General features: G+C 39.6%; 1 protein-coding gene across 3 annotated transcripts in view; it reads right to left on the bottom strand.

The window, feature by feature from the left end:
• Nucleotides 1-11,272: 11,272 nt before the first annotated feature.
• Nucleotides 11,273-25,854, bottom strand: part of Efna5 (ephrin A5) — a 267,527-nt gene continuing 252,945 nt past the window's right edge. For 2 of the 3 annotated variants that reach the window (XM_063245487.1, XM_003463538.5), the window contains 3 exons: nt 21,464-21,529; nt 20,977-21,057; nt 11,273-15,689 (listed from right to left, as the gene is read on the bottom strand). In XM_063245487.1, coding sequence (XP_063101557.1) covers nt 15,568-15,689; nt 20,977-21,057; nt 21,464-21,529 — 269 coding nt within the window. In that variant the 3' untranslated portion in view covers nt 11,273-15,567. The remainder of the gene's footprint in view (nt 15,690-20,976; nt 21,058-21,463; nt 21,530-25,854) is intronic. The other variant, XM_003463539.5, reaches the window with a different exon arrangement.

The following is a 25,854-nucleotide window of genomic DNA, read 5'->3' as shown; positions in this document are numbered from 1 at the left end:
GTGAGAATACTGGTGAGAAGTATAGAGATGGAGAACAAGAAAAGGAATTATGAGGCCTTTCTTATACTGGATATTCTTTCCTTGCACCTAATTTATTCTCTAAATGAGTTTCCAGATGAGAATTGTTTTCCTCTGCATTCACAATGATTGATTTAAGAGAACGGTGGTGTACTTCCCAACACAAGAAGTTAACGAAATATTGGACAGTGTTATGATTTGGTATTAAAGATTTTCAATCCCAAAGGTAATTTATACAGAGTAGACATTTCTATCAGTGTATACTAAGCACTATGTGAAAATTTAGATTCCCAGGGGGAAGAAAGCAAGACATAGTCATTACTTAATGAAGTGATTCATCAGGTGAGTTTACAAAATACATACACTTACACACTTCTTAAGGGCTTTAAGACATCATTTGACTTCCATGCAACTTTTCTGGAATTGTTATATATACTACTACATAATTGGAAGCCTGTTATCACAATAAACATCAAAGTCCTACTTCCTGAGTGCCTCTTTGTCATGCTTATTATTTGTATTCTAGCTCAATCTACCAATTTGTAAGATTTTGGGGATGGGTGTGTAACTAAGTGGTAGATTTCTTATTAAATATTCACAAAGCCCTGGGTTTGATCCTAGCACAACAAAGAAGCAAACGAACAAATATTTTGTAAGATTCTTAAGAGCAGATCATTGCTTGTTACCATCACTGATGTTTTGAGAACGCTTAGACATCATTGTGGCACATAGTTGGTACACACTATGTATCTACTTGGGAGGCTGGGAGAAGTCTGCCTTTCATAAACAAATTGTTCAAGCCAGATGAGGCAGCCAACCCAGAATTCCTTAACTTTACCCTGTTAAGTTTGAGTCTCTACCAACCTGTGTATGCAAGAAGAGAGAACAATTCCAGGATAGGCTACAGAAAGCAAGGAGTACGATATCTCTAAATGCCAGCAAATGGCAGGATTGCGTTGGGAATCACTTGCCTTGAATACCTGAAATATTGTTAGGAACATTAACTTTAACCTTTACCTTTCAGAAACTTGTGCTGAAGTCCCTTCCCAAATTGAGGTTAGTAGACTGGGAAAGAGTCAGCATCTTCCAGAAAGAAGGCTCGGCACTACCAGCCTCCATCAAGTGATTTTTATTTAGTAGCAGAGCAGCAAATTCTGCTGGAAACCCAAGGCTGAAATAAATACTGCCCTTAGAGGTGGAAGGCCATTTTACAGCAGTGCTGTCTGTCATTCTGAGCTCCCTTCCCCTCCAGGAGAGACATAAGCTTAGGCAAACAGTATGGATAAAATGCCTATTTTAGCCGAAGATATCTATTAAAAAGGGGGAGAAAATAGCCTAAACCTTGTGCCCCTCAAGTGCTTGGTAATGGTGGAGTGGGAGCAGAGGAGGTCCGCTCCTGCTGTTCCCAGCAGGGCTCCTCCAAGAGCAGTTCTTGTATTAACCACTTCACTGTTTTGTCCCCATCTCGTTATCTGTTCTTGTTAAAATCTTTATTATTCATGGATGCAAAAAACCCCATCATTAACCCATCATAAATATTCATAACACTTTGCAATTGTGTGCATTTCATTTAGTCACTTGGCAAAACTTCTCTGAAGTATCAGAGTTTTAAGGGATCTGGCTAATGAGACCAGAGCCCAGGAAGTGCGGAGTGGCTTTTCTGTTTTATGTTATTTTATTTTAACCTGAAAACAAATGCAGAATATAAATACTAATTAAAAGAGATAAGCAGGGGAGACGATGGCTTGCAATGAAGAGCCGTACATTCCTCGGCTTTGTCTTGATGGTGCTTTTGTGTCTAGCAGAAGATAAGGGTAAAACACTGTAGGACAAGGAGGCGAGTTGTGGGGCTGCACTCCTAATGGATTTATCCAGGAACCTACAAAGGCCACATAAACCCTTTGCTTTGGCTAACAGGGCCTCTCTTCTCATCTTCTGTATAATTACTGACGTCAGGCTGAGGTTGAGAAAAGCGTGGCCCTTCTCTTACACTTATTATAGCAGGCAGCCATCCCATTTTTAGTGTCTAAGAAAGTATTATATCCATCTCTCCCTTTCTCTTCTTCTAATCCAGTTTATCTAAACTGTGCACTCTCCCATCAGTACTGAGAGCTTTTCAGCAGAGTAAAAGAAAACCCAGCAAACTTCCACGGCAGCCAAGTGAAACTGGAATAATGTGTTTCCCCACTGCCACCCTCTCCCTTTCAGAGTGCGCAGATTTAAACCAGTGGGGGCACCTTTTGTATCACAATTCCTGCCTTGAAATGCTTCTTTCCTGCCTTTCAGCCTAAGAATTCTCACCACTGAAAAGGAATTTTTAAACACTATGAGCCTGTAGAGAAAATATACATGCACCAATAGAGATTGCTGGTCCAGCTTGCACTTGTTTAGAATCTACTATGCCTTTACTGAAACACTTCTGCTCCATAATGAGTTGCTTTTTCTGCAGAGTGACCAACGGGAAATATTGGCAATATTCAAATATTACTCAAGTTCTGGTTTCCCTGAGTGTTTATGCCAAGTTAAAACAACTTGCCACCAGTCCTAGTATTAGATTGGCTGATAACGCATATCACTTTGTTAGAAAAGGTCACACTTTAATGGGCCGGGGTTGAAGGGGTGCTCCAGGTTTGCAAGCAGAGGCTCAATTAAGGGAAAGTCTCCTTGGTCAGGTCCTCTGGAATTAGAGTGAGTCCTGTTTTTCCAGTATGCATCCTTGAGCTCATTTGTAGTAGTGTTTAGCATTCATCTCATTGTTTGATGGCCCGTCTCAAAGAGTCTGTAATTAAAACCTTACTTTTGCAACTCCTCCTCCTTCCAAGTGATACGGACTATCAGCAGGGAGAAGGGGCTCTCTTCACTCTTCATTTTATATTCCACTCCATAAAAAGTCTGTACCTTCAAGAAAATTAAGTGTGCCATTTTATATAATTCATTGTGTCAGTTTAGATATGACCTTTGAAATATGGCAAATTTCTTCAGTATGTAATATATTAAAATTCAAAATCAGGTTCTTAAATTCTAGTAGTATTAATTACTCCCTCTGTGCTTCCATTGCACTCTCTTCATAACCTTCTTATCCTATCATATTTGTTTAATAGACTATTTTGCTTTCAAGCAACTGAGATTCACTAAGGGTAGCTCAAATAATGAGGGCTTATTTTAAGGATGCCCATGCTAATAATGGAGCCAGAGTTTCATGAAATCCTCAAAATTGAAGCCAGATAATGATCAGGCCTTACAAGGACTGGAACCTGGAAGTTACTCTGCGTTTAGGAAGCAACTCTGCGGAACTGAGCAATCCAAATTGGGCTTTGAAAAAGGAAGGGCTTTGCTGTAAGAAATGTATCTAAGACACATTCTGAAAATTTATTCTTTGTTTATGTCCCTCTCTTCTGACCTGTTCTTTTTACATTACCTAGTGATTGACCCGGGTAATTACTGAGTAATAAGTTAAGAGGAGAGATAGTTCTCTCCTTGACAGGACACATGCAGGAGGCTGACCAGTCATGGGCTGGCTGCCTTTGGGTCAGTTGCACAAGTCCTGTTCAGGCAGTTCTGACCATGACCGAGGTGACTTGGTATATTACGTGGCTTCTGATTGCTTCTTTTTCTTTGGAAGGAGCTGTATAAATGCTAAGCTCTATGATTGATTTGTACCATCTCATAAATACTAGGCGTTTCACCTGGGTGGGGCCAGGCTCTTATTAAAAATGTCCACATTGCTTAGTATAAGTTCTGGCTTATAGTAGGTATTCTATGAATTTGTGGCTAAAGTGAGCAAGTGAATCTTTACTCGCTTTTTTTTTTTTTTTTGAGGCTCGTTTTGAGTAAAGTGAAGTAATTTGTAGTATAATTGTGATTTGATATGTACTTATCAACAGCAGGAAATTATTGAGAATTTGGATTCTAAGATGTGCATTTTACTTTTTCTTTATCTGTCCAGAAAATGTTTTTACTTCATCTATAAGAATCAAACCATGGTGGTAGAATCACCCACTCAAAAGGATATGACATGAATGCCAAATCTCTCTTTTTTTTTTTTTTTTTGTCTTTTTCCTTTTTATCGGTACCGGGGATTGAACTCACGACTGCCTGCTTGCAAGGCAGGCGCTTATGCCGCTGAGCTAAATCCCCAACCCCACCAAATCTCTTTTAAAATGAAAAATTGGCTACAACCTCTCTCATTCTCATTCTTTCCATTACTCGCCAGTCACTTTCTGTAGGGTGCCATGGTAAAGCTTTAGTAGCGTCTCTAGGAACAAGCCTGTTTGGGAGAATGTGAATTAGTATTCTGACTTTAAGGAGCTAGCAAACTGTTTTTCATAGGAAAAGACAGAGACCTTCAAGATGAAAACACCGTCTTTCTCTAAGCTGGACATGGAAAGACATCATGGATGTTGTGGGCAGGAAGCACAGGTCAGCAGCTCCCAGTCCCCTCACAGGAAATGCGAGCATGCTGTGTAACTATGCCTCGGTCCTTTAGGTAGATTTCACATTATTGTCTCCGATGACAACTGAACCATGGTACTGTGATCACAGAGGGAGCTCTCAGATGTAGCACCAAAGACAAGCATGTGCTGGACAAAAACATATCCCTGCTTGGACCACCGCCCACTAGTTAGGCATCATTTTCAGTTGCTTCTGCCTGCCCATTCATGAACTCAATCAGGGCAGAGAATGTATTTAGAAGCAGAGGAAATATTGCAAAGCGGTTGCAAAGTCAGTCTTTCTTTTTGCAAACCTCTTACCAAAAAGTGAGTGTCAATTCCTGATTGTAGGTTCTTTCCCTGTTTCTTGAAAGGAAAACTTGATTTTGTTCTGCTTCTGGAAGGTTGTCTATGCGTGTTGTGTACAGCAACCTGCTGTCTTGCTTTCTTTTATGCTCTGTCGTTTCTTCATAGAACTCTAGGGAGCCTTGGACAATATCTGAGGACCCCACTTTTTCTTTCTTTCTGTGGAACTGTCAAAATTTGGACCACAACAGTATGGGGTATGTGTATCTACTTTGAACAGCTTAGCAAAGGAAACTTGTGTCCTCAGCAGATAGAGTAGGTAATAAGTCTTGTGAGCAGGATCGATGATAAAAAGAAAGGGGGAAAACGCCACACTAAAAGATGAGGACAGCCAAACAGATTCCAGCTAAAACTGACTCAGCTTGCTAATGAATCCACTCGCTGGTACTGAATTCCTGATACTCTCTTCACCTCTCAAATCAAGTTTAAAAAAATTGATTCCATGCCAGTTACAAGAGGCAGAGCTATCACTTACCAGCGAGATTAACTTGCTTTGTTGAATACTGACAAGGGCCAGAGACGGGCAGGACCAATGTAGAATGCAGGACACTGTAATTCATGGTAACCTAAATACTGAACTAGGAGCAAACCAGGAGGGCTTGTAATCTGAGCCACTAGCTAAATCCAGGCTGAAATAGGCCTAGGGAGTGAATTTAAGGAATTCCCAAATCAACATGAATTTTGGTTATCTCTACATATCCTTGTGTTCAAATGGGTCACATCTTTGAACATGCAGGACCTAGTTTTCTATCTCAGCATCTACCCTCATACTTTGTCAGCTAGCACAGTCAAGAGTTTGGGACCCAAACACTGGTGAAATTATGGCTCTACCTGCTTTTTAGAACTTTGGGTAACTCTGGGTGAGAAAGTGAGCAAACTTGAGGAGAAGATACCAAGGATTGAAAACACCCAGTGATGCCCCCCACTAGGAAAGGTGATTTTCTCTTTATAGTTGGGGCTCTGGAAAAATCTCCACTTTAAGCCAGGGATTTAGCTCAGTGGCATAAGCACCTTCTTGGTAAGCATGAGAACATGAGTTGGATCCCTAGTACCAAAAAACAAAACAAAACAAAAACAACAACAAAACTCCACTTTGTGATCAGATACGCAAACACCACAGTACCTGGCTGGCCTCACCAGCCTGATTTCTTTTAACCACCACACTCGCTGTGCCTTTAGATGTTACCAGATGGGTGTTCAAATGTGTCTAGAGTGAACTTCACTGTCCTTGCAAATGCTACAGTGCTTAGTATAGATGATGACAAGAGGGAAATATGTTGCAAATATACAAACAGGATGTAAGGGAGGGTGACTGTTGCTGTGGGGCAAGGAAAAACTACGGAAAGAAGTGACAAGACTACAAATTACCATTGCTCTGCCACAGTCTGGGCATTCATGGATTCAGCCGATCACTACTAAAAACAAGATTACATTTGTAGTGGCAGCTACTCAAGAGACTGAGGCAGGAGGATCCCGAATTCCAGGCCAGCCCGGGGAACTTAATGAGACCCTATCTAAAATTAAAGTTTTAAAACAAACTGGGGATAGGTCAGCTTGAGCACGCTAGTTTGGCATGGGCAAGGCCCTGGATTCAATCCCCAGAAAAAAAGCAATACAAAGAAAGATGTAAGGAACAAGCTTTTTAAAAAATGCATCTGTACTTAACATGTATAGACTTTTTCTTATTACTTTCTAAACGGTGAAATGTAACAACTATTAACATAACATTTACATTGTGTTAGGTATTGTAAATAATCTAAAGATGATTTGACATATATAGGAGGATGTGTGGAGGTTATATGCAAATATACACTGTTTTATATAAAGGACATGAGCAACTACAGATCTTTGTGTCTGCAGGGGTTCTGGAACCAATCCAAATCCCTTGGAGATATCTAGAAATGGCTGTATTCTTTTAAATTCTTTCCAATTTTATAGATATATTTGAATATGTACAGAAGACAGGAGATATCTTGAAAAATTATAGACGAAAATTACATTTGAAAAGTTAGCTTTTACCGGGCGTGGTGGCTCATGCTTGTAATCCCAGCACTCGGGAGGCTGAGGTGGGAGGATCACTGTGAGTTTGAAACACAAAGTGAGCTCAAGGCCAGCCTGAGCTGCATAGCGAGACCCTGTCTCAAAAAAGACAAAAAAAACATGAAAAGTTGGCTTTTATAATAAAACCATTGACTAACAAATCAGAAAAAAATTGAGAAGTTGTCCAGTGCCCTTTTGCTAATTACATGGCATTAGAAACATCCTAAAGATGGATAAATGCCATTTGCTTTCCTTTGGCTGAAGCCCCTAAGTTCCTAGCAATGTAAGGTAACAGCCTGAGGCCTCTGTCCAAATCCTAGATCAACTTGACTCCCGCTCTCTCTCTGAGCTACCTGAGTAAAGCAGCTTTCTTCTCTGTGTTTCTCCAGGGAAGAATGATGGCAATCCTCCTTTCCAGTTAATTCTTCCCAAGCTTGTTGGAAAGAGCCATTAATTTATGTTTTGTTCTTTATGCCTGTGAGATCTTGGGATGAAATACTCTCTCTAAGCCACAAAGCCTAGTACTATTTTAAGTACTTGCATCTTCCCGGAGAAGGAACACGCTGGCTTCCTGCAGGAGAAATAAATGGGGTCAGTTTTCAGGCTGGCACACTGTCTTTAGTAAAAAATAAAGACAGACATGGGTCGTCTTGTTCTGTCTGCTGTAGAAAACATGTCCATATCTAGCAAATCAAAGTACACGTTTCAAACCAGCTACTTGCTCCACACTCTGTGCTGCACAAATCATGGGGTTTGTTTGTTTGTTTGGTGCAAAAAGAACTCGAAACACACATACACAAAAGAAAGTCTACTAGGGTGATGATAAAATGCACTTTCTAAGAAGTGTGTGGGAAGAAACTTCTTCTTTTAAGATCTTGTTTCACGGTTCTGAGAAAATGACTTTTGCAATCCACATTTTAAATCATATGTGCAGTTTTGGGAGCACCTGGTACTTGTGAACAAAACAGCAGGCAAAAATATTTTGTTCTATCTTCCCATTGTAGTCTCTCTTCAAGAAATTTTTTTTGTCCCTTTCTTTGTGTTCTTGTCAAGATTGACAAGCATCCGTGTGGCACCGAGTGACATGAAGTTCTTGCTTGAATAATCATGACTGAAATCCAGGATATTTCAAAGCATGTTATTGACTCAGAGAACCACCCACCAGATTGAATTATTCTGAATTAACATTGATGGACAGCGTCAGTGAAGTAGTGCTTTTACTCCAAATGGTCAGGTCTGCCCATGTCCCTCCAGGGCTCATATGCTCATCCCAGGGATGTTATGATACCATTTGTGTAGCTAGAAAGGGTTATCTTATTAATGTCACAGAAAACCACGTTTAGAAAGTGAACTCTGAACCAAATAAACAGACAGCAAGAAAACCGCACTTTTTGTTTGCAGAGGTGAGTGGCACCATCTTGTTCGTCTTTCTTTCTTTCTTTTTTTCTTTTTTTTTGGCTTTTTCATTTTTATTGGTACCAGGGATTGAACTCACGACTGCCTGCTTGCAAGGCAGGCGCTTATGCTGCTGAGCTAAATCCCCAGCCCCTTGTCTTTCTTTAGCATGGACATCAAACAATGGCATCACCGACAAAAAAGTAGAGGAATTATTGGACGCTTTATCCAAAGGATTATTACTGACACAAAGTACTTTGGTACTCCTGTTTTACCCTCAGAATGTTTTGAGCTCTTGGAGAAACATGTTGTGATCTGTGATGGAAATCGTTGTGTGGATCATTACACTGGAATAAACTCTCCCCATTCTAACGGATGGTTCCAGAAATTCTACAAAAGGCTTTAGAAATGGCATTCTATTGGGAAGGAGAAGGGGGCAGAGGACTTACCTTCACACCCAGCCACTGTTTTGTTATTAGATATTCTATTTTGAAAAGACTGGCTTGCTTATTCATCTCTTACCCATAACAACTGTATTCTCGGTGATACTCTCCACTGATTCTTTTGGGCACATTTTCTTACAACTTGAATTTTTAAAAAGGAATGCAGGTGATATAAATTTTGCTGCTGACAAGGTCGAGCAGGTGCAATTCCATCTTCAAAATAGGCACAACTATCTATTTAACCACTCAACAACTTATCATGGAATGTATCAAACTAAAAACTGCAAGAATATTGATCTGATTAGTGAGTTATAATGATTTTCAGAAATACTTGTTTTCCAAAAGAAAAGTCATAATGCTTTTCACAGCAATTCTGCCAATATTTTCCTGAAGGATTGTTATGTTATTAACAGAATATGAAACAAAGCTTTCCTCCACAACTTTTAAGAGCTGTTTTCAACTGCCTCCTTTGTGCAGTAGGCAGCATGTCAGTCTCATAATCTGAATGTCATAGGACCTGTCTTCTAAACAGCTTGTAAGAAAGTGTTAGAATGATTAATGAACAATTTACCAATTACCTTGAACTTTTTAAATGACACTAACATTATAATATGCATTCCCGTAACATCCAAATATGTGTGTTTTATTTACCAATACATGGATATCTGGGTTCTAAGATTTCCCCTGCGACTCTTTTTGTACAATGCCTTATATGGATCAAGAATTCCAAATGCTTTGTTACCCAAACAAATGTTTCATGCAACACTGCTCCTCGTCCTGTCTCTGTACGGCTTGCTTTCCCATTAGACTGTGCAAAACTGCCGACTGAGACTTTCCTCTTAATCAGTAACTCAAATTATTTTCCCCCTCCAACATTTGCATGTTTTCTACTTTACCCACTGCCCTGCTCTGTGTGTGTGCGCAGGCTTCGCCTTTGTTGAGATTTTGGATGTGTTACAATCTTGTATAGATACAGTCTCGGTCGGCTTCAGGAGCAGCTATCTGATTATGCTAGGAAGTGGGATCTGAAATTGTCATCTTTTCATCACTTTCCCCTATTCCCTTAGGGGAAGAAGTGGTGATTTCTCTGGACCAATATCTTCAAAATTTGTTTCAGTGATACTCCGGCTTTATTTGGCTCTCCTCATTTCTAGTCACCTCTGTGGTTACCATGAGATTCTGCTGCATACATTTAATCACTCTCTTAATAAAGCCTACAAAGAATTTTACCTCACCAAGTTTTGAATTGTAAGAAGTCTCAAACCTCATGTTGTTGATTTTTAAAGGTGATCTCTGTCTGGTAAGCACAAGGTCCCGAGTTCAACTCCTGGTACCAAAAAATATATGTAAATAAAATAAATAAATATAAAGGTGATTTCTTTTAACAAGCTTTCTAGTCTTAAAATTCTGAACTTTTTAAAAACTCACTTTCGTTTTAGAAAAACAATCTCCCCTATTATTTACTCATGAGTCCTTGAATTTTATATTTTTTCCTGCTTTATAAATCATTACTATGTTATTCTTATTCCTAATGTCTGCTTCATGTTGTAAATTTTGAAAGTATAGAATGTTAGTGTAGGTGTTAGTCTGCACAGCACTGAGCACAATGCCATGATCACATCGATGCTTTTTTGATGATGATGATGAAGATGGTAATGATAACGTTATGCTGTTCCACATAGTTAGTCCAGTATATCTTTCTTTAAAGTATAAGTTATCATCCTTTAAAGTAGTCATTCTTCATTACAAAAAAGTGGTAGTAACTTCTAATTAGTGGTTAGTGCCCTATCAAATAATTAAGTATAAATAAAATGTCCTCAATGAATGTAATGTTAACACGGTGTAATTAAAGCCAAGTCTTGAAATGCATTAGGTATCTACTAGATCAGATATATTCGGGTTTTTTCTCTCCACAGGTGAAATTCTCAAATTATGCTTGTAGCAATGTCATCATCAAAGACTAAAAACCCATCATCCGGATGTAAAACATTTCTGACAGTGCACAAGAGCAGAATTCAGAAATCAAACAAAAAATCTTTAAAACTCACTTTTAAATCCCCGTTATAATGGAATTGAGTCCTGAAGATACTATGTGACTTGCCCAAGGTCACACTTTGGTAAGCTGATTTTTCCTCAGTAGTGAGAACTGAGGTTTGGAGTCTTACTGACATGATTTTTTTATACTGTTATTATTCTTTTTGAAATATGTTCACTAGAAAAATATTTATTTGGTTCTTTTGTTGATGGGGTAAGAAAATTCATGCAAAATGAAATATAACTTGTGCATAGTTCCTACGGTATTTAAGTCATCTTATGATGCAGGGCTTGTCATAGTGTCTATTTTAAAGCTCAAATACAGAGACAAGACTGAAATCTCACCACTGTCTCATCAGGATAACTGCAACCTGCCCAGATCCTTGGCCATTCCTAACCCTGCATTCTTTAAGGAGCATCGCAGGCCTTCTCTTGTGCATGCTGCATTATCCTTTTGTCCACAAAGATTTTGAAATATCAGTAAAGTACAAGTAGCCCCTGAAATAAAGGCATCATTCAAAGAACAAAGAAGTAGGAGGGATCCAATTAAAATGGTGAAAATCTTTCGTTTTTATTTAGGTATACTTGTACGGACACGTGTATATACAAATACAGATTGTATGAGTTTGCGTGTGGGTTTTTTTCTTTCTTTTTTTACATTTTCTGTTACGTTTATATAATGTCAGCATTTCAAAACAGCACTCGATGAGTAAGTGCGAAGGAACTGCACAGCAGGGCAGTACAAGCACAGGACCACATGGAGCTGGACTCCACACCAGACACACACACAGTGAGTGGCTTCAATGAGGTGTCAAGAGTAAGCATGGAAAGCGGATTTGACTCATGGGTAACCTCCAGCATGCCAGCATCTATTAAACTGTACAGACAATGGGAGCAAGCCCATTGTAGGGAGATTTGTCTCACACCCGAGCAGCTCTGGGGCAAACGCATGGGAAAAGCTCAGTGATGCCAAACCAGAGACAGACCTGCCCATTCACGGCTCTGAGAGAAAAGGAAACGTGAGAAGGAGGCGAGAGACAAAAAGACCAAAATAAACATAAAAAGTCAAGGGGGAGTGGGCAAATGGGAGCAGGGGTGTTTTCAAAAGAAAAGCCAGTGACCACAACTTGGAGAGCAATGAATGGAAGGAAAAACTTAAAACTTTTTTCCCCTAATTTTTTTAAAGACAAATAAAATGGTTGCAGCCGTTGCTAAGGCACCGGAGAAAAACAGAGTCCCTGAAAATCCACAGGTACTGCGTGACTCTTCCCTTCACAACGACACAGGATGGGGACAGGCCCCCGTTTAACCTTCCTAAGCGATCGATGTGCAGCCATTACTGTGCCTGGGCTGCACTGCGTACTGAAGAGACTTACTGGATGGGGAAAATAAAACAGTCCATGAAACAACCACAAACAGAAAAGCAACCAAAGTACAGAACCGTTACTACATTCTCTAAACCTTGTTTTCACACCACATGCGTAAGGTAAGGAAGGATCACAGGGCTCCAACATTGGACCTTGAGAACATTGAGGACACAATATTGATCAAAAAAGTCGTGTTGTTCCAGGTCGCAAGATGATGGAGTCTTAGGATTGGGTGGGCGATGACCACGCATGAGTCCCGTATGGAGCAGTGTCTTAGCCATTTGTGACTTTTCTCAGTCATGGACACATTGGATGTTTCAAAGCCTCAATGCATGTTTTGTATCCTGAAAGTCTATTGTTCTCACTTACAAAAGACATAAGAATCAAATTAATACTTTATTATCAAACACTATATACAACAGAGGTTGCTAATAATACAGAATTTAAAGAACGCAGGTTTTTTTTTTTTAATGTTTACTTTTCTTTCCTCTGCCACCCAAGAAGTACAGTACAAAACAATAGTCTAAACTAACACGAACTGTTACCTGGTCTATTAAAGGATACACGGTATCCACTAAACAGACAGATCCTTATTTCCCTGCTTGGTGTAGCAAAGCCCTAGGCAACCAGGGGCAAAGGTCACTGGGGTTTGACCAGCTGAGGCGGAGGGCCAGCAATGGCAGCCCTTTAAGCTTTACAATTGCTTTTTAAACTACAAGCTGCTACAAAGTTGCATCGACATCCTCCTATTCCCCCAGAGGATTGAAACACCACCACAAAAGGCCACCAGCACTTTTTTGGACAAGATGAAAACTGCCTGGCATCAATCATCTTCTTGAAAACTTCAAGGCAAGAGCATTAGCTATGACTACGTCACTTACAGGTAGAGAAGCATACTGTCTACTGGATAGTCTTGCTAATTTTTGTTTGTTTGTTTTACTTCATTTGTGGTGGAACAATGGTGAAATAAAAGGGTCTAATTTCCCCATGAAAAATGAAAGACAATGGCAAAGAGGGCCATGAGTAATTATTTTATCATTTGTTAGAGACAAATGCTAGAAAAACCACAGAAGTCACCATTTCTAAAATGAAATTAGCACTGCTAATGTAGTTATGACTAACTGCAATCATTAAAGGATCATTTGATTTCCTTGGTTATAGAACATGCAGTATTATTTGTTTCTGACTATTGATCCATTTTAGAAGGTATCTTTTTTTCCCCCTACTCAAATCCTACTGGACCAACAAGCTTGTAACTAGTAATAAAAACAAGAGTATTTCTGCATATAACAGGGCGTAGTGAGCATTTAAATAGTGAAAGGGAAAAGGAATCGGATGCTGTGATCGGTTGTTTCAATGAAATGCTGGGTGCCTTCTGTGAAAGACTCTGCCACTCCAGAAAAGCTTCTGACATCAGGGGAAAAGGGTTGTTTATATCTGTGAGGCTGGCAACCCCACTCTCATGGTTCCATGTGAGAACAGACTCAGTAGTAACATCTACTCCAAACAGATCAGGTAAGCCCAGATTACATTTCAACATGTGTACAACTCTCTAGGGTGCAGTACATTTACAGCTGCCTTTCACTCACATATTTTTCTAATTCAAAACTACTCACAATTCTAAGCAACTTTCCATTCATGAAGTCTGTTCATAATATGACCCCCCCTTTTTTTACATATACATCTTAAAAAACGAATATATAAAAAAATTCTTATTTCGCTGGAATGCTTTCAACTTTTTCACATTTTACATGATCATTGCATTTATTGATTTACTTACTTTGAAAGGCATTGTTCCTATTGACATGTCGTGCAATAGCAAAAAAGGCTAGATCGCTTTTCCATTGGTCTGACACTTTTCCCTGCCTCGGCTTTGGAGTTTAAAGTTCATGAGAGCCCCACTAGTAGAAACCCCAAGGCTTGCATTTCCTGGTAATCAACTGGAAATGTCCCCTGATGGCCGTGCTAAAATTCCTTAAACAGGGCCATCCTATGTTTATTCTCCTTCTGCCCCACCCCACATGAAACGATAGCCCCCCTGTATTTCTAAATGTATCAAGGGATACCACTTTTTCTCACATGTTTAAATAGGACAAGCATATATACTCACTCTCAGCATAAAGTATATCTAAATAATGTATTTTCTATTCTAGTGGATTTTTAAAAAAATATTTTGTTAAAGTCTTTGGGACTCCATCTTGTTTATCTCCCACAGATAAACACATGTTCCCCCTACGCTTTAGGCTGTGTCAGAAAGGGAAAGAATATAAAATCAACACTTGAATTTTTTTTTATTCCAAACTTTGGAATTTTTATTCCAAATTTCCCTTTAGCCCTCCCAAGTAGTGCTGACTGACTCTGCTAGTGACAGGGGTTTGTATCGGAGCCCCTGTGGAGCAAAACGTGGGCATTGGGGTGGGAGTCAAAAGGCCACAGCACACTGGCGCTTCAGCAAAGCCAAGTCACATCTCCTCTGGCCACTGACTTTCTTTCCTTGGTACACATCGTCCCCCAGAGGAGCGGCCAAAGCTATTTCTCTCTACACTCATCAACCCTGGCTTGTCAGCCTTGGGGAAGGTCACTTTATTCATAAAAATGCCTCTTTGAGTTTAAAAAAAAAAAAAAAAAGGTTGTAGCACCATGGTGATCTGTATTTAAAGAAAAAAAAATCTAGTGTGCACTGTTCAGTCACAAAAAAACAAAACAAAAAACCCTAGAGGCACTCACACATACACACCCCCACAAAACATAGAAGTTTCTCTGTTTCTACACTAGCTCTGTGTTAGCATTCCTGTACCCAACCTGCCTCCTGGAGGGGGAAAAGGCTTCTTTTACAGAGCACAAGTTTTGCTGTCAAGAATGCTTTAAGACAGTCATATTAAAAAAACCCCAGTGTCTCAACCTTTTAGAAGCCTGTTCATTTATACACTCCTAGAGGAAATGGTGTAATATTATATCTATTCTTAATACCTCCCCTCTGGCCCTGACATGGTGACACGATGCCCTGCACGATCATCTTACAGTCCTGAATGAGAAGGCATAAATATTGTATAGGAGAGTGAACCCCCTGGGCCTGGCCATCACTGGATGCATCTGCCACTCTTCCTTGTCCATGTCCCGCCAACACAGTGCACCACCGGAGGTGAGCTCTTAGAGGAGAATGCACAGGAGCTGGCGAACCACTGGTGTCACGACGACAATTTGGCATTTTCATCTGGGGTCCATTTAATTTGGAGGGGGTGAGAGAAGTCGAGGGCAAGGGCTGGGAAGTGGGATGGGGTAAGGGAGGTAGCGACTAGTTTAGCCCCCCAACCCCAAGTTGTTGCTTAGAATTCAGGCCAAAGGAAAGAAAACAAAAATCTGACATCTGCCAAAACCCAATAACAAGTCCCTTCTTAGGATGAGCAGTTAGGTGGATCTCTGGTGTTCCAAGACCCTGATGTTTTCTGTGACAGGTGACGAGAGAAGACTGTGCTATAATGTCAAAAGCATCGCCAGGAGGAACAGTAGGATTGCCAAAAGGCGGCTGGGTATCCTTGGTGTTTGTGCCGCGTTCTCGCCGCGGGATGGCTCGGCTGACTCATGTACGGTGTCATCTGTTCAAACAGAAAGCACACATTCCAATGAGATTCCACATCCTTAATAACTCTCGCTCAGCAGCCTGCTGTTCACAGACCTCGCCACCCTCTGCAAAGTAGGGTAATGAACCTTGTGCCACCATTGACTTTCATGTCTGCATAATCACTCATTATTTACAGCAAACAAAAGAGAGGCAGAGAAAATTGAACTTTCGTGGCAATATCAGTACTTTCCTTTAAAACTGAGGGGGGAAACAGTGCATATGCTGTAACCTCTGCAACACGAGCTACCGTGGCTTGCTGGTGGTCAGGTACACCTTGCACAAAGATGAAACATGGAATGTGCCCGTTAAATATCTCAGACACACAAGAAGGAAAGTATGTGTTGGAGGACACAGGGAAAGGAGGCAGTTATGGCATATTAGTGGTTAACCAGAAAGGGTCACTCATTCTCCTCTTTTTAGGCATTTCATAGGATTAGAGTTGAATGCTTGGTTGTTGGGTTCCTAGGTGAATTTTCAATATGAAAAGTTAAGTGCCAAAACAGTAGTGTTTTGAATGAACTATGTATAATGCCCAGCAAACTTCAATAAATTAGGACCCACTGATGTGCCTACAATTAGAAATCAATTATGGTGCTATTTCTATTATAGGCCTTGTATCTCCAGGATTAAATTACTTGAACTTGAGTATTTTTATTTTTATCAGGCTGAAGCTTGGCACATAAATTATCAGCATGGATGCAAATTTTCCTCTAAATAAAATGGATTAAGTGAGTTAAGCTTCTTTTATTTTGCTATAAAGTGTTCTACAAGGCTGCCTCTGACTTTGGATAGCCTCCCTGATCTGCATGATTAACAGGCTTAACTTCGAAATGGGAACTTTGCAGTAATTAGTGCCCAAAGATAGATGGAGGCTTGCCCAGGATCCGTGCTATTCTCTAGTGTGGCCCATCTTCTTCCTTCCACCTGGCCTCCTCCTTTCCATTTGTGCTTCCACACCAAGTGACCCCTGAATGACATGCTCCTGAGCACGCAGTGGACCTCTGTGCAGATTTTATTCAGCATCAAGGGAACCTCTTGTAGGAGCTCAGCAATTTCCATCTGAGATTCACTCAGTGGTCAATCAGAAAGAAGGGTAAAAAAAATGAGACTTTAGTAGTTGCTGTGTTCTGTAGACCTCAAAAGATACTCCGTAAATATAACTCAGTGTTATATTGAGCCTCTCTCTGGATTAACTATCCACTATTTTAAATTCATTTCTATTTTTCATTTCTATTTTCACAGTAGTGTAGAGTCACAGGCTCTGATATTTGTCCTAAAATGACCTCTTTCTAGGCTGACTGACTGGCCCTTGCTTCAGATATGCCATGCGAAATGTTTCTGTCCTTCACGTTTATTCTCCATGCGAACTAAGAAAAATGTTTTCTCAGTATTGCATATTCTACACTGGAGATAAATAGTTTTATCATTTTTGCTTGTCCTCATGTTTCCCTCTGTGTGGTTTGCTCCCCTTTTCTGGACCTTAGCAAACCTCTACGGAGCGATTTTTAACTTAGAGTACTAGGAAAAGTTAGGAAACAAGAATTGGAACATGAGCAATGCAGAGAAAAATATATTAAGTCCTGCAAAATGTAACCAAATACTTACAGATTGTCCCCCTTTTCTTTGCTCTTTTTTAACCTTGCAAGGCTATTACTTAAATCTGTAGTTAACAGGAGCTAGAAGTAAAGACCCTGGATCGGCCCGAAATTAAAATTCAAATCACTTTCTTAAGAGCACCAAAATGATGTCGTCAAAATAATGGGGTACTTCAGGCTTAGCTGAGAAAGAACCAGAAGATTCCAGAATTCATTTTGAAACATCGCTCATACAACTGACTTTGCATCATCTTTGATTCTTGTCTACCTTATTCTTATGAATATATTCTTGTGTAGTTTGGAAGTATACTGCTAAAAAGTATCCAAGCAGAATTTAGGAGCTCAATGTAAACACAAAGGAGATTCTTCTACTGCTTCGGATCCCTCCTGGTATTCTGTGAGCACTAGGCATTAGCGTTGGTTCACTTAGCACCAGACATGGTGAAAGAATCTTGCAGGACAACTAAAGGAAAGACTTTCATTTTTCATGTAAGTGAAGCATGAGGCTGACTGTTCACTGGCCATCTCTAGAATTAGCCTTTTCCTAAGCAATAAATGAATACATTCCATCATGCTCCCAAAAGGGAAAACCCAGGCCACAAATTAGGACATCATGATTCTTCTCTTGTTCCTGCAATAGGATATTTTCCAATTAGGATTCTACAAAGCATCATTTGATTAAGTCAGAGCCTCAGTGATGGAAGAGTCTATGACCCCTAAAATTGAAATGAGGAAGTGGCTATGGCTTAGGTAAATCCGAGCACTATCAAGATTCTAAAGAGGAATTCCTAAGCAATATCTATTCCAATGGCAATTACACACAAATGTGAGAGAACTTCTAACTCTAGTAACAGTGATCACGGACTGGAAGAAGAAAGTGTTCCTCTTCAGAAGCCAAATCAAGCCTTGTCTCCTGGCTACAGGACTCTACCACACGGGGGTTTCAATGGTTAACTGAAAGAAACTACAGACATTTTGGAGCATGTGATGTACTCATATGTCTTTCCTGAGATCATCCTGCATCCCTGATGATAGGAAACTGGCAGGCAGAGTAGGCAAGCAACAAAAAAGACAAATACATTCCAAAGACAGGTGCATTAGTACACATTGCTGAGAACATGCAGTGGGATCCTTCTGGGGTCGCTGAATTCACAGTCTGCCTCTACTCGCCGAGGTGTGTAAAGGTAAATAGCCACCCAACCAGGGGAAAAACTTCAGGTCTGACTGCATTTTCTAAGGAATAAAGTGAAGCACTGAAACTCACTATTGTATTTATACTGCTCGGCTTAATCTTGAGTCAGTTTTAGTAAAGCTATTCACTAGCAAATACTTAAATATAGCCATGACCAATTCAAAGATCTGTTCCTGCAGTACACCTATGCTCTGTTCTCCAACACATCCATGTACACACACACATGCACACATACACGCATGCATACCCTCAAGTGCATTCTGCTATAGTTTTGGGGTCACTAACTCTTCAGGAAAAGAGAACTGATTACCCAAAAGATAAATAAATATGCTTCTATATGAGAGCATCTTAATGTCTTGCATTTTATCACTAGTAGAATTTAAATATAATTTTCCTAATGTGTCTCAATGTATCTCTTTATTCGCAAATGTGCCTCTTCATTTCCAGGGAAAAACATGCAATCTGTTTTTTTTTAACAGCCTCTTGCTCTCTAGATAGGCAATGAAGTTTACCTGGAAAAAATGATTGTAAGGAAGATATGCCTTCATTCTATACATGTATCAAAAAAATCATAATCTTGGGCATGTTTTATTTGTAACTTGCCTAACTCTACTGGTCCTTCTATTTGCGACTTATCAGCAAAGCCAGGAAAGTTAAGTACTTATTCTGTTCCTTTTCACCTCTAGAAACAGGAAGAAACAAAAGCTCTTTTATACTAATGTTGGCATGGGAGCCAAGAGATCTGAATATTAAACTTGGATCTGTCGAACTAGCTGTGTAGCCTGGGAGTAATTCTCAGTCACAGGAGGAAGACTTTGACTCTACAGTCTTTAAAAGAGATCCTATTGAACTTGTAGTTGCTAAAATGGCCTATGTCCTCAAACTTGGGAGGAGTCTGGTCCCTCGAATGGCCACAGTAAAGCTCGCACATTTCTAGGACACAATTAAAGTGTCTCCCATCAGCACTCATTCCTTGCAACTTTCTAAAGCAGCTAACTGATCCCTGGGAGCCACTAAGGTCTCTGAGAGCTCATTGTGCATACCTCTCATTTGCACTCTGGGTAAGACGCCTGCCTGAGAAAGACAAGAATGCTTGCAGGACTTAAAAAAAAAACAAAAATCAAAAAAAAAACAAAAAAAACCAAAAAAACCCCACCTAACTCTTCCTGTCAGTTACAATGTGAAAGCAATTGTATGTCCTGAGACTCAGCATTTACTCAGGGTGAATTTCCTTAAGGCTCCTTGACTGCTATCCTCTTAACAATACTCAGGATAAGGTGGGCCTGCAATGCCTTTCATTTCTAGGGCCATAAGAAAGAGAAGTCCTACCAGAAAAAGACGAGAGACAGAGAGACAGAGAGACAGAGAGACAGAGAGACAGAGAGAGAGAGAGAGAGAGAGAGAGAGAGAGAGAGAGAGAGAGAACGAGAACGGAAAAAAATCTTGGTATGAGGGGGCTCAAATCTTTGTGTGAAGAGAAAAATAATTAAACTTTCTTTTAATTTTCAGATGGTTGTGAGTCATGTAGGTCCTGAGGAGGTTGGTGTACCACACAGGAGGGGCACACACAGACCCCCAGACACAGTCTTCAGTGAACAGCAGATAGATAGAAGGCTTCCTCCTTTCATGATCAATCTAACTGCCCTGAGTGGTCAGACTGAATTTATAACCAAATGGACAGCTTATAGGCTATTATCCACAGAACGCTACCGTGCAAATGCTTACACGGGTGCTTTTGTGGGCTTTGTTCTCCCTCACAGTAATGGGAAAATTTGGGTATGTGATAGTGAATGGTAAAGAAATGCATTTATCTTTAACACCTATTTTGTTTCAGGAGTCACATTTGTCTCTATGGACTACTGCATATATTTGTGGGAGCAGCACATATGGGAATTTGTGGTAATATGATTATACTTCTTCAGACCAATTGCTATTGACAACAGCAAAAATAATATTGAAATAAAACAAAGTTGTTTAGATCAGTTCCATGATGCATGTGAATTCCTAGGGAAAACTAAGTCTAATGGATTAGTTGCTATTTTGTGCAATAGCCTTACTACATTTATACACAGAATTTGCTACCAGGAAAAGAAAATTTTATAAACATATACAACAGAAATGTTTTCTGTCTTATATGAAAACAGGTCCTTTAAGAATCAGTGGTTCACCAGCATGCTCTGAGGATATGGTAAATGCAGTGAGATTTTAACATTCTGATGGGGCTCCTATATTAGGATACTGCATTAAATGAAACCCATGTCCAAAAAAGAAAAGTTATAATTTGTCTAACATGCATTACACAAAGATACTGGAGGAATGAGGTAGAACATAAGTAATATTAGCATTGCTAGCAATGGGCAAAAACAGAACAACTACAACATGCAAACATGCAAAGTTGAAGAAAGGAAAAAAAAGTACTGAAGCACCAGAGAGATAGATGCATTTGTTAAAAGAGAGTCTCTAAGCATACTAACCTGCTGGTTCTAATGAATTTTCTACTTTGTCGTTAACATCGAAAACACGATCATGAACACCTATAGTTTTCATACAGCTATCTATAACAAAAATAGAGATAACAGCCAAATATGTTAGTGAAGACACCCTTTAACTTCCACTTCTTTCTCTTTTTTTCTTTCTCTCTAGTTTTTCCTTTTATTTAGGTAGAGATTGTTTCACAATCAGTGGCATGTATCCAGATGCCAATATTGCTCCCACTTGCTGTGCATGTACAACAATCTAAGAAACAACAAGTTAGCAACTGCTGTGTACTTAAATAAAAGCATCATGAAGAATGATGAGAAAAAATATGATGAAAACTAAAACATGGATGTTGATATACAAAACAGATACCACACAAGATTTAACAGTAAAAAACAAAAAAGTTTTACCGCTCCGAACCAGACCACACGATAAAGCATGCGCAGTGAAGAAACCCTCTGAAGCTCATTCTAGGGAACTTACTTGTTGGTCTCACAAAGACTTTGAGCTTTAGGCAGGACCTTCTTCCATTATCTGGAATTGCAGAGGCTGTGGATAAGACACAGAGGACAAGGGAGAAAGGAGAGAACAACAACCAATTACTCTTAGTTTTCACATGTAAATTGTCTGCAAAGCACTCTTTCTTGGACAATAGGTACCTAACCTAATTCCCAGCAAGATAAAATAAATAATACCAGTGGATTGATCTAAGGACTCAGGATAGGACTCTTTTCATCTTCTATCTTCTTTTACTACAGCAAAGAAGCCAAAGCAGGAATGTGGATAAGCTGTGAAAAAATACTTTGGACTTTTATTTCAAAGGTGTTTTCATTTAACTTGATCTGTTATCAATTTTCTGTAAATCAGTAGGATAATGCTTGAGCCTTCTTGCTTTATGAGCTGCTTCTCCTCCATCGCAGGGAAAGGGGTCCACCAAAGGCCATTGGTGAAAGTGCCAGCAAAAACCAGTGACACAGAGTTGCAAGGCCGACTTAAACGTGACCTATTTCTACTGGGGAAAGCAGAGCTTTGTCTGTCCTGAAAGCTCATCTGTCAGTGCTCCTCAGGTAATTCAATTAGAGGTTTTACTCAGAACTTGGCTCCACTTTCCATCTGACTAAACCAAGCCCGGCAACTACCATCATGCTGTTATAAGTACAATATGCTATTGAGAAAGTACTATGTTGCAATGGCACACTTATTTATTTTTCTCAAATTTGCCACAGAGAAGGATGGAATTAATAAAGTGTGCTTACCAAAACATGACAACGTGTTTTAAGTTTTAAATCATTTGAGGAAGAAACTTTCTTCTCCTCTTCAAAATAATAAGATTGCGAACTTTCCTTACATTTGAAAGATTATCTCCCCTCAGTCCTCACAGCATAATGTCAAAGGGATTCCCAAGGGTGGTAAGAACCTTAACAACCACATGTGTTTACTAATGCATTCTAGAAATGACAAAAATTACAGAAACAAGGACCGCATACTTTCCTCCCTATGGACTTGCTTCAAGTGGTTTCTTTGTTCTGAAAAAGCAGATGACATCAATCAAGGCACACATGGCTTAAAATTAGTATGGTAATACCCAAAGTGACAAACAGAAAGCCAGCATTTGGTGTGCCTTCTCCCTTTATTTTTATAATATTCTCCATGAGGAACCCAGAAAACAAAAATGCTTACTTTGCAGGTGACAGAATTCAAGATGCAAACTCTAAATTCATTGTACACAAGTCTTCTTATGTAACTACAAATCTGTGTAACTATCCTGCAGGAGAGCTTATAAATTCACCACCTACAAGAAGTCAAGCACTAAAGGACCCCTAGTGTCATTATCCAACACCTGTTGAAACTCTTAATTTTAAGGCAAAAGTAAGAGAAAAGATGTTTTTGGGCTTCTCTATCTCCCTGGGTCCCTCTGACAAGCAGTTAAGAAGTGCTAACAGCTGGCTTTGCAATAGGCTTTCATTAAATCAAAGTCGGAAAAACTCCCTCTCCTGACATTAACAGTAACTAGTGTGTTATTTAGGGCACAATATTTGCACTCTGTGGTTTGATCCAGGAAATGGTGTCCTTCCTGTGGCCCCCAACTGCAAATGTGCCTGTCACAAATACAGCACACATAGGTGACTCCAATGCATCAAAAACTATGTCCTTGAGAAAGTATATGTCGTGTTCATATAAAATGGTACAGAAAAGTGACACACAGATATTTGCAGAGTTATTCTATAGATTTCTGAGCTGAGATAAACTCACTTTAAGCCCTGTGAACTTGATCTGCCACATGCAAATAACTTATTTTACACATGCTACTGCAAAGAAAAAGCCTCAAAGCAGATCAAATGTTTAATTGTTTTAGTGAGAACCTTCCTGTATTTAAAATAGCTCTTTCTGATTTTTATTGAAGAGAAATAAATCCAGGGCATAAAAATTATTGTACAGTCTGGTGGAATACAAAAACAGCAGCAAGTGATAACCCATGCAGAAAAAAATCTAGAGTTCTTCTATTCCCAACTCACAAGGAAGGACTAGAGCTTTAGCTACTAGATTAGCTGTGTTCTTGTGTGAATTAAAAATACCAAATGTGCTTATATAAAATCAAAAACTCTCTTCCCCTATTACTGTCTCATCTCCTCTTACAGGAAAGCTTATGAATAATGACATGATTGATGCCATCTGATATGATTTTTTCTTACCACCTAGTCCTCATGGGCAGAAAATGTTACCAAACAAGGCTACCTGTGAATGCAGGTACTGACCAAATTTCACAGGCTGGCTCCATAGCTTTCAGTCTGAGCTCACAGAGTGAACTCCTAACCCGAAGGGCCAACCTCAGAGGTATGCTTTGCTAGGTTGGTTTAACTTCTTTCTTATTTGCCATTATTGAAACACAAAAGTAAAACCAGAAAAGGGAAAAAATTTCAATAAACCAGCAAAACTCTATTTCTTATAAATAGTTTTAAAACAGAGAGTATGACTTTATTCCATATTAAATTCAAGGTTTCTTTACCCTACAATCCCTGGCTTTAGGATGTAGTTGTAGGATGCCTTTATGCCACTTAAAAAACAGGTGGCCAATGAGCTGGGGATTTAGTTCAGCAGTGTAAGTGCCTGCCTGGCAAGCACAAGGTTGTGAATTCAATCCCAGGTACAAACAATGAAAAAAAAAAAAAAAAAAACACAACAAAACAACAGAGGCGTGAGCATTGAAAAAATACAAATTAATGAGCTGCGTGTGGTGGCACATGCCTATAATCTCAGCACTTCAGAGGCTGAAGTAAGAGGGTCTCCACAACTTCAAAGTCAATTTGGAGTACATAAGGAATTGAAGGCCAGCTTGAACTACGTAGTGACACCCTGTCTCAAAAAAAAAAAAAAAAAACGAGCAGCAAACTCCCACAAAGAAAGAAAGAGAATGAAACATGTAATAGTTCTACAAACATAGAAAGAAAATTCTCTTTCAAGCCTCTAACCAAATGATGGAACAAAGGATAGAAGTGAAGGAGTACAAACTTAAAATATGCCTGACTTCTGTTAGAAGGAATGATTCTCGAGAAATGTCACTTTAGATGACCACCATATTTTTATTAGTATATGTATTCTAAGCATCTTACATTGCTCTTAGAAAATTAACAACTAACATTGAAAACTGAGAGTGAATAATATCAAAATATGTTCTATGTTACTGCACCTTCATGCATCACATATTAAAATTCCTACTATGCACCAGCTTTGTTATTGTATGCACATGCTGTGGACGCTAAGATACACTGATCCTGCTGTGTTTTGTGCTTTTTACAGCCAGGACTCACATACACAAACCACAGGGGAGGACAGCTGCAGCCTCCACATGATAAGTGACGTTTGCATGATGAGCTGGTGCAGTGCTGTGCAGAGAGCACTGGTGCTGGGTGGGCCATGAAGGTGGCACAGCCCCGCCCACCAGAGGACCTAACAGGGGCTTCGCTGGTTCCCCAGAAGCCAAACAACAGCAACCAGAACAAAAGTACTAACTCGTTTCAATCAAAAAGAGGTGCTAATTTGCAAAGAAAACCTAGACCTGAATTCTTCCTATTAAGATACATGGATTTTCTAATAGAATTTTAAAAATCAAAATGAGAAAACTCCACATCAGCTGCCACATAATCTAAATTCATATCCCTTTTACTCACTTTACTGATAAAAATGTACGTTTGGACTCAGGAAATTGGAAGTACAGACTTGGGGACCATTAAAACAAGCAAAACCTCCCATTCCATTATCTTAATAGCAACTTTATACATCGATGCATAGAGCTCCCTTCCCCCTAATAAGCTGTAGAGTACCAATTAAAACCTTGCGACATACAGTGAAATACAAGATGTGAGAGACTTGGGCTTTAGGGTACCATGCTAACAAGGCCGCAAGGGCCCCTTGTCCTCATTCTCTTCCATGACCTGAGAGTGGGACCCTGACTTAGGCCATCTCTGAAGATTGGTTCCTTTGGTCTTGTAAGGTTCAGGAGTTGAGTTAAATACTTAGCCAATGTGATAATAAGGGGGACTATATTCAATGCCCCCAAACTAGTATTTATAAAAGTTATTCTTAGCTCTGCAGATAGATAGACAGACAGACAGACAGACAGATAGATAGATAGATAGATATCCACACCACAGATCACTATGTGTCTTATCATTTAGACATAGCAAAACAACACTAGCATCATACTTGTTATAAGCAATTTCTGACCTGGTTTTCAATGACCCCTGTCTCCTGTGTGCAGGGCTTTCTGTAATCCTCTCCCCTAGAGAGTAGACTGAGCTTAGTAACCTGCTTTTAATGAGCAGAATACAGCAAAAGATATGATGTGTCACCTCTGATTATGTTACAAAAGCCTA

This window comes from Cavia porcellus, unplaced genomic scaffold, assembly GCF_034190915.1.
Source record: "Cavia porcellus strain 051 isolate PalLab524CR breed Dunkin Hartley unplaced genomic scaffold, mCavPor4.1 scaffold_2, whole genome shotgun sequence".
In the NCBI taxonomy this organism is placed as follows: domain Eukaryota; kingdom Metazoa; phylum Chordata; class Mammalia; order Rodentia; family Caviidae; genus Cavia; species Cavia porcellus.
This window is presented reverse-complemented; position numbering and strand designations above follow the sequence as displayed.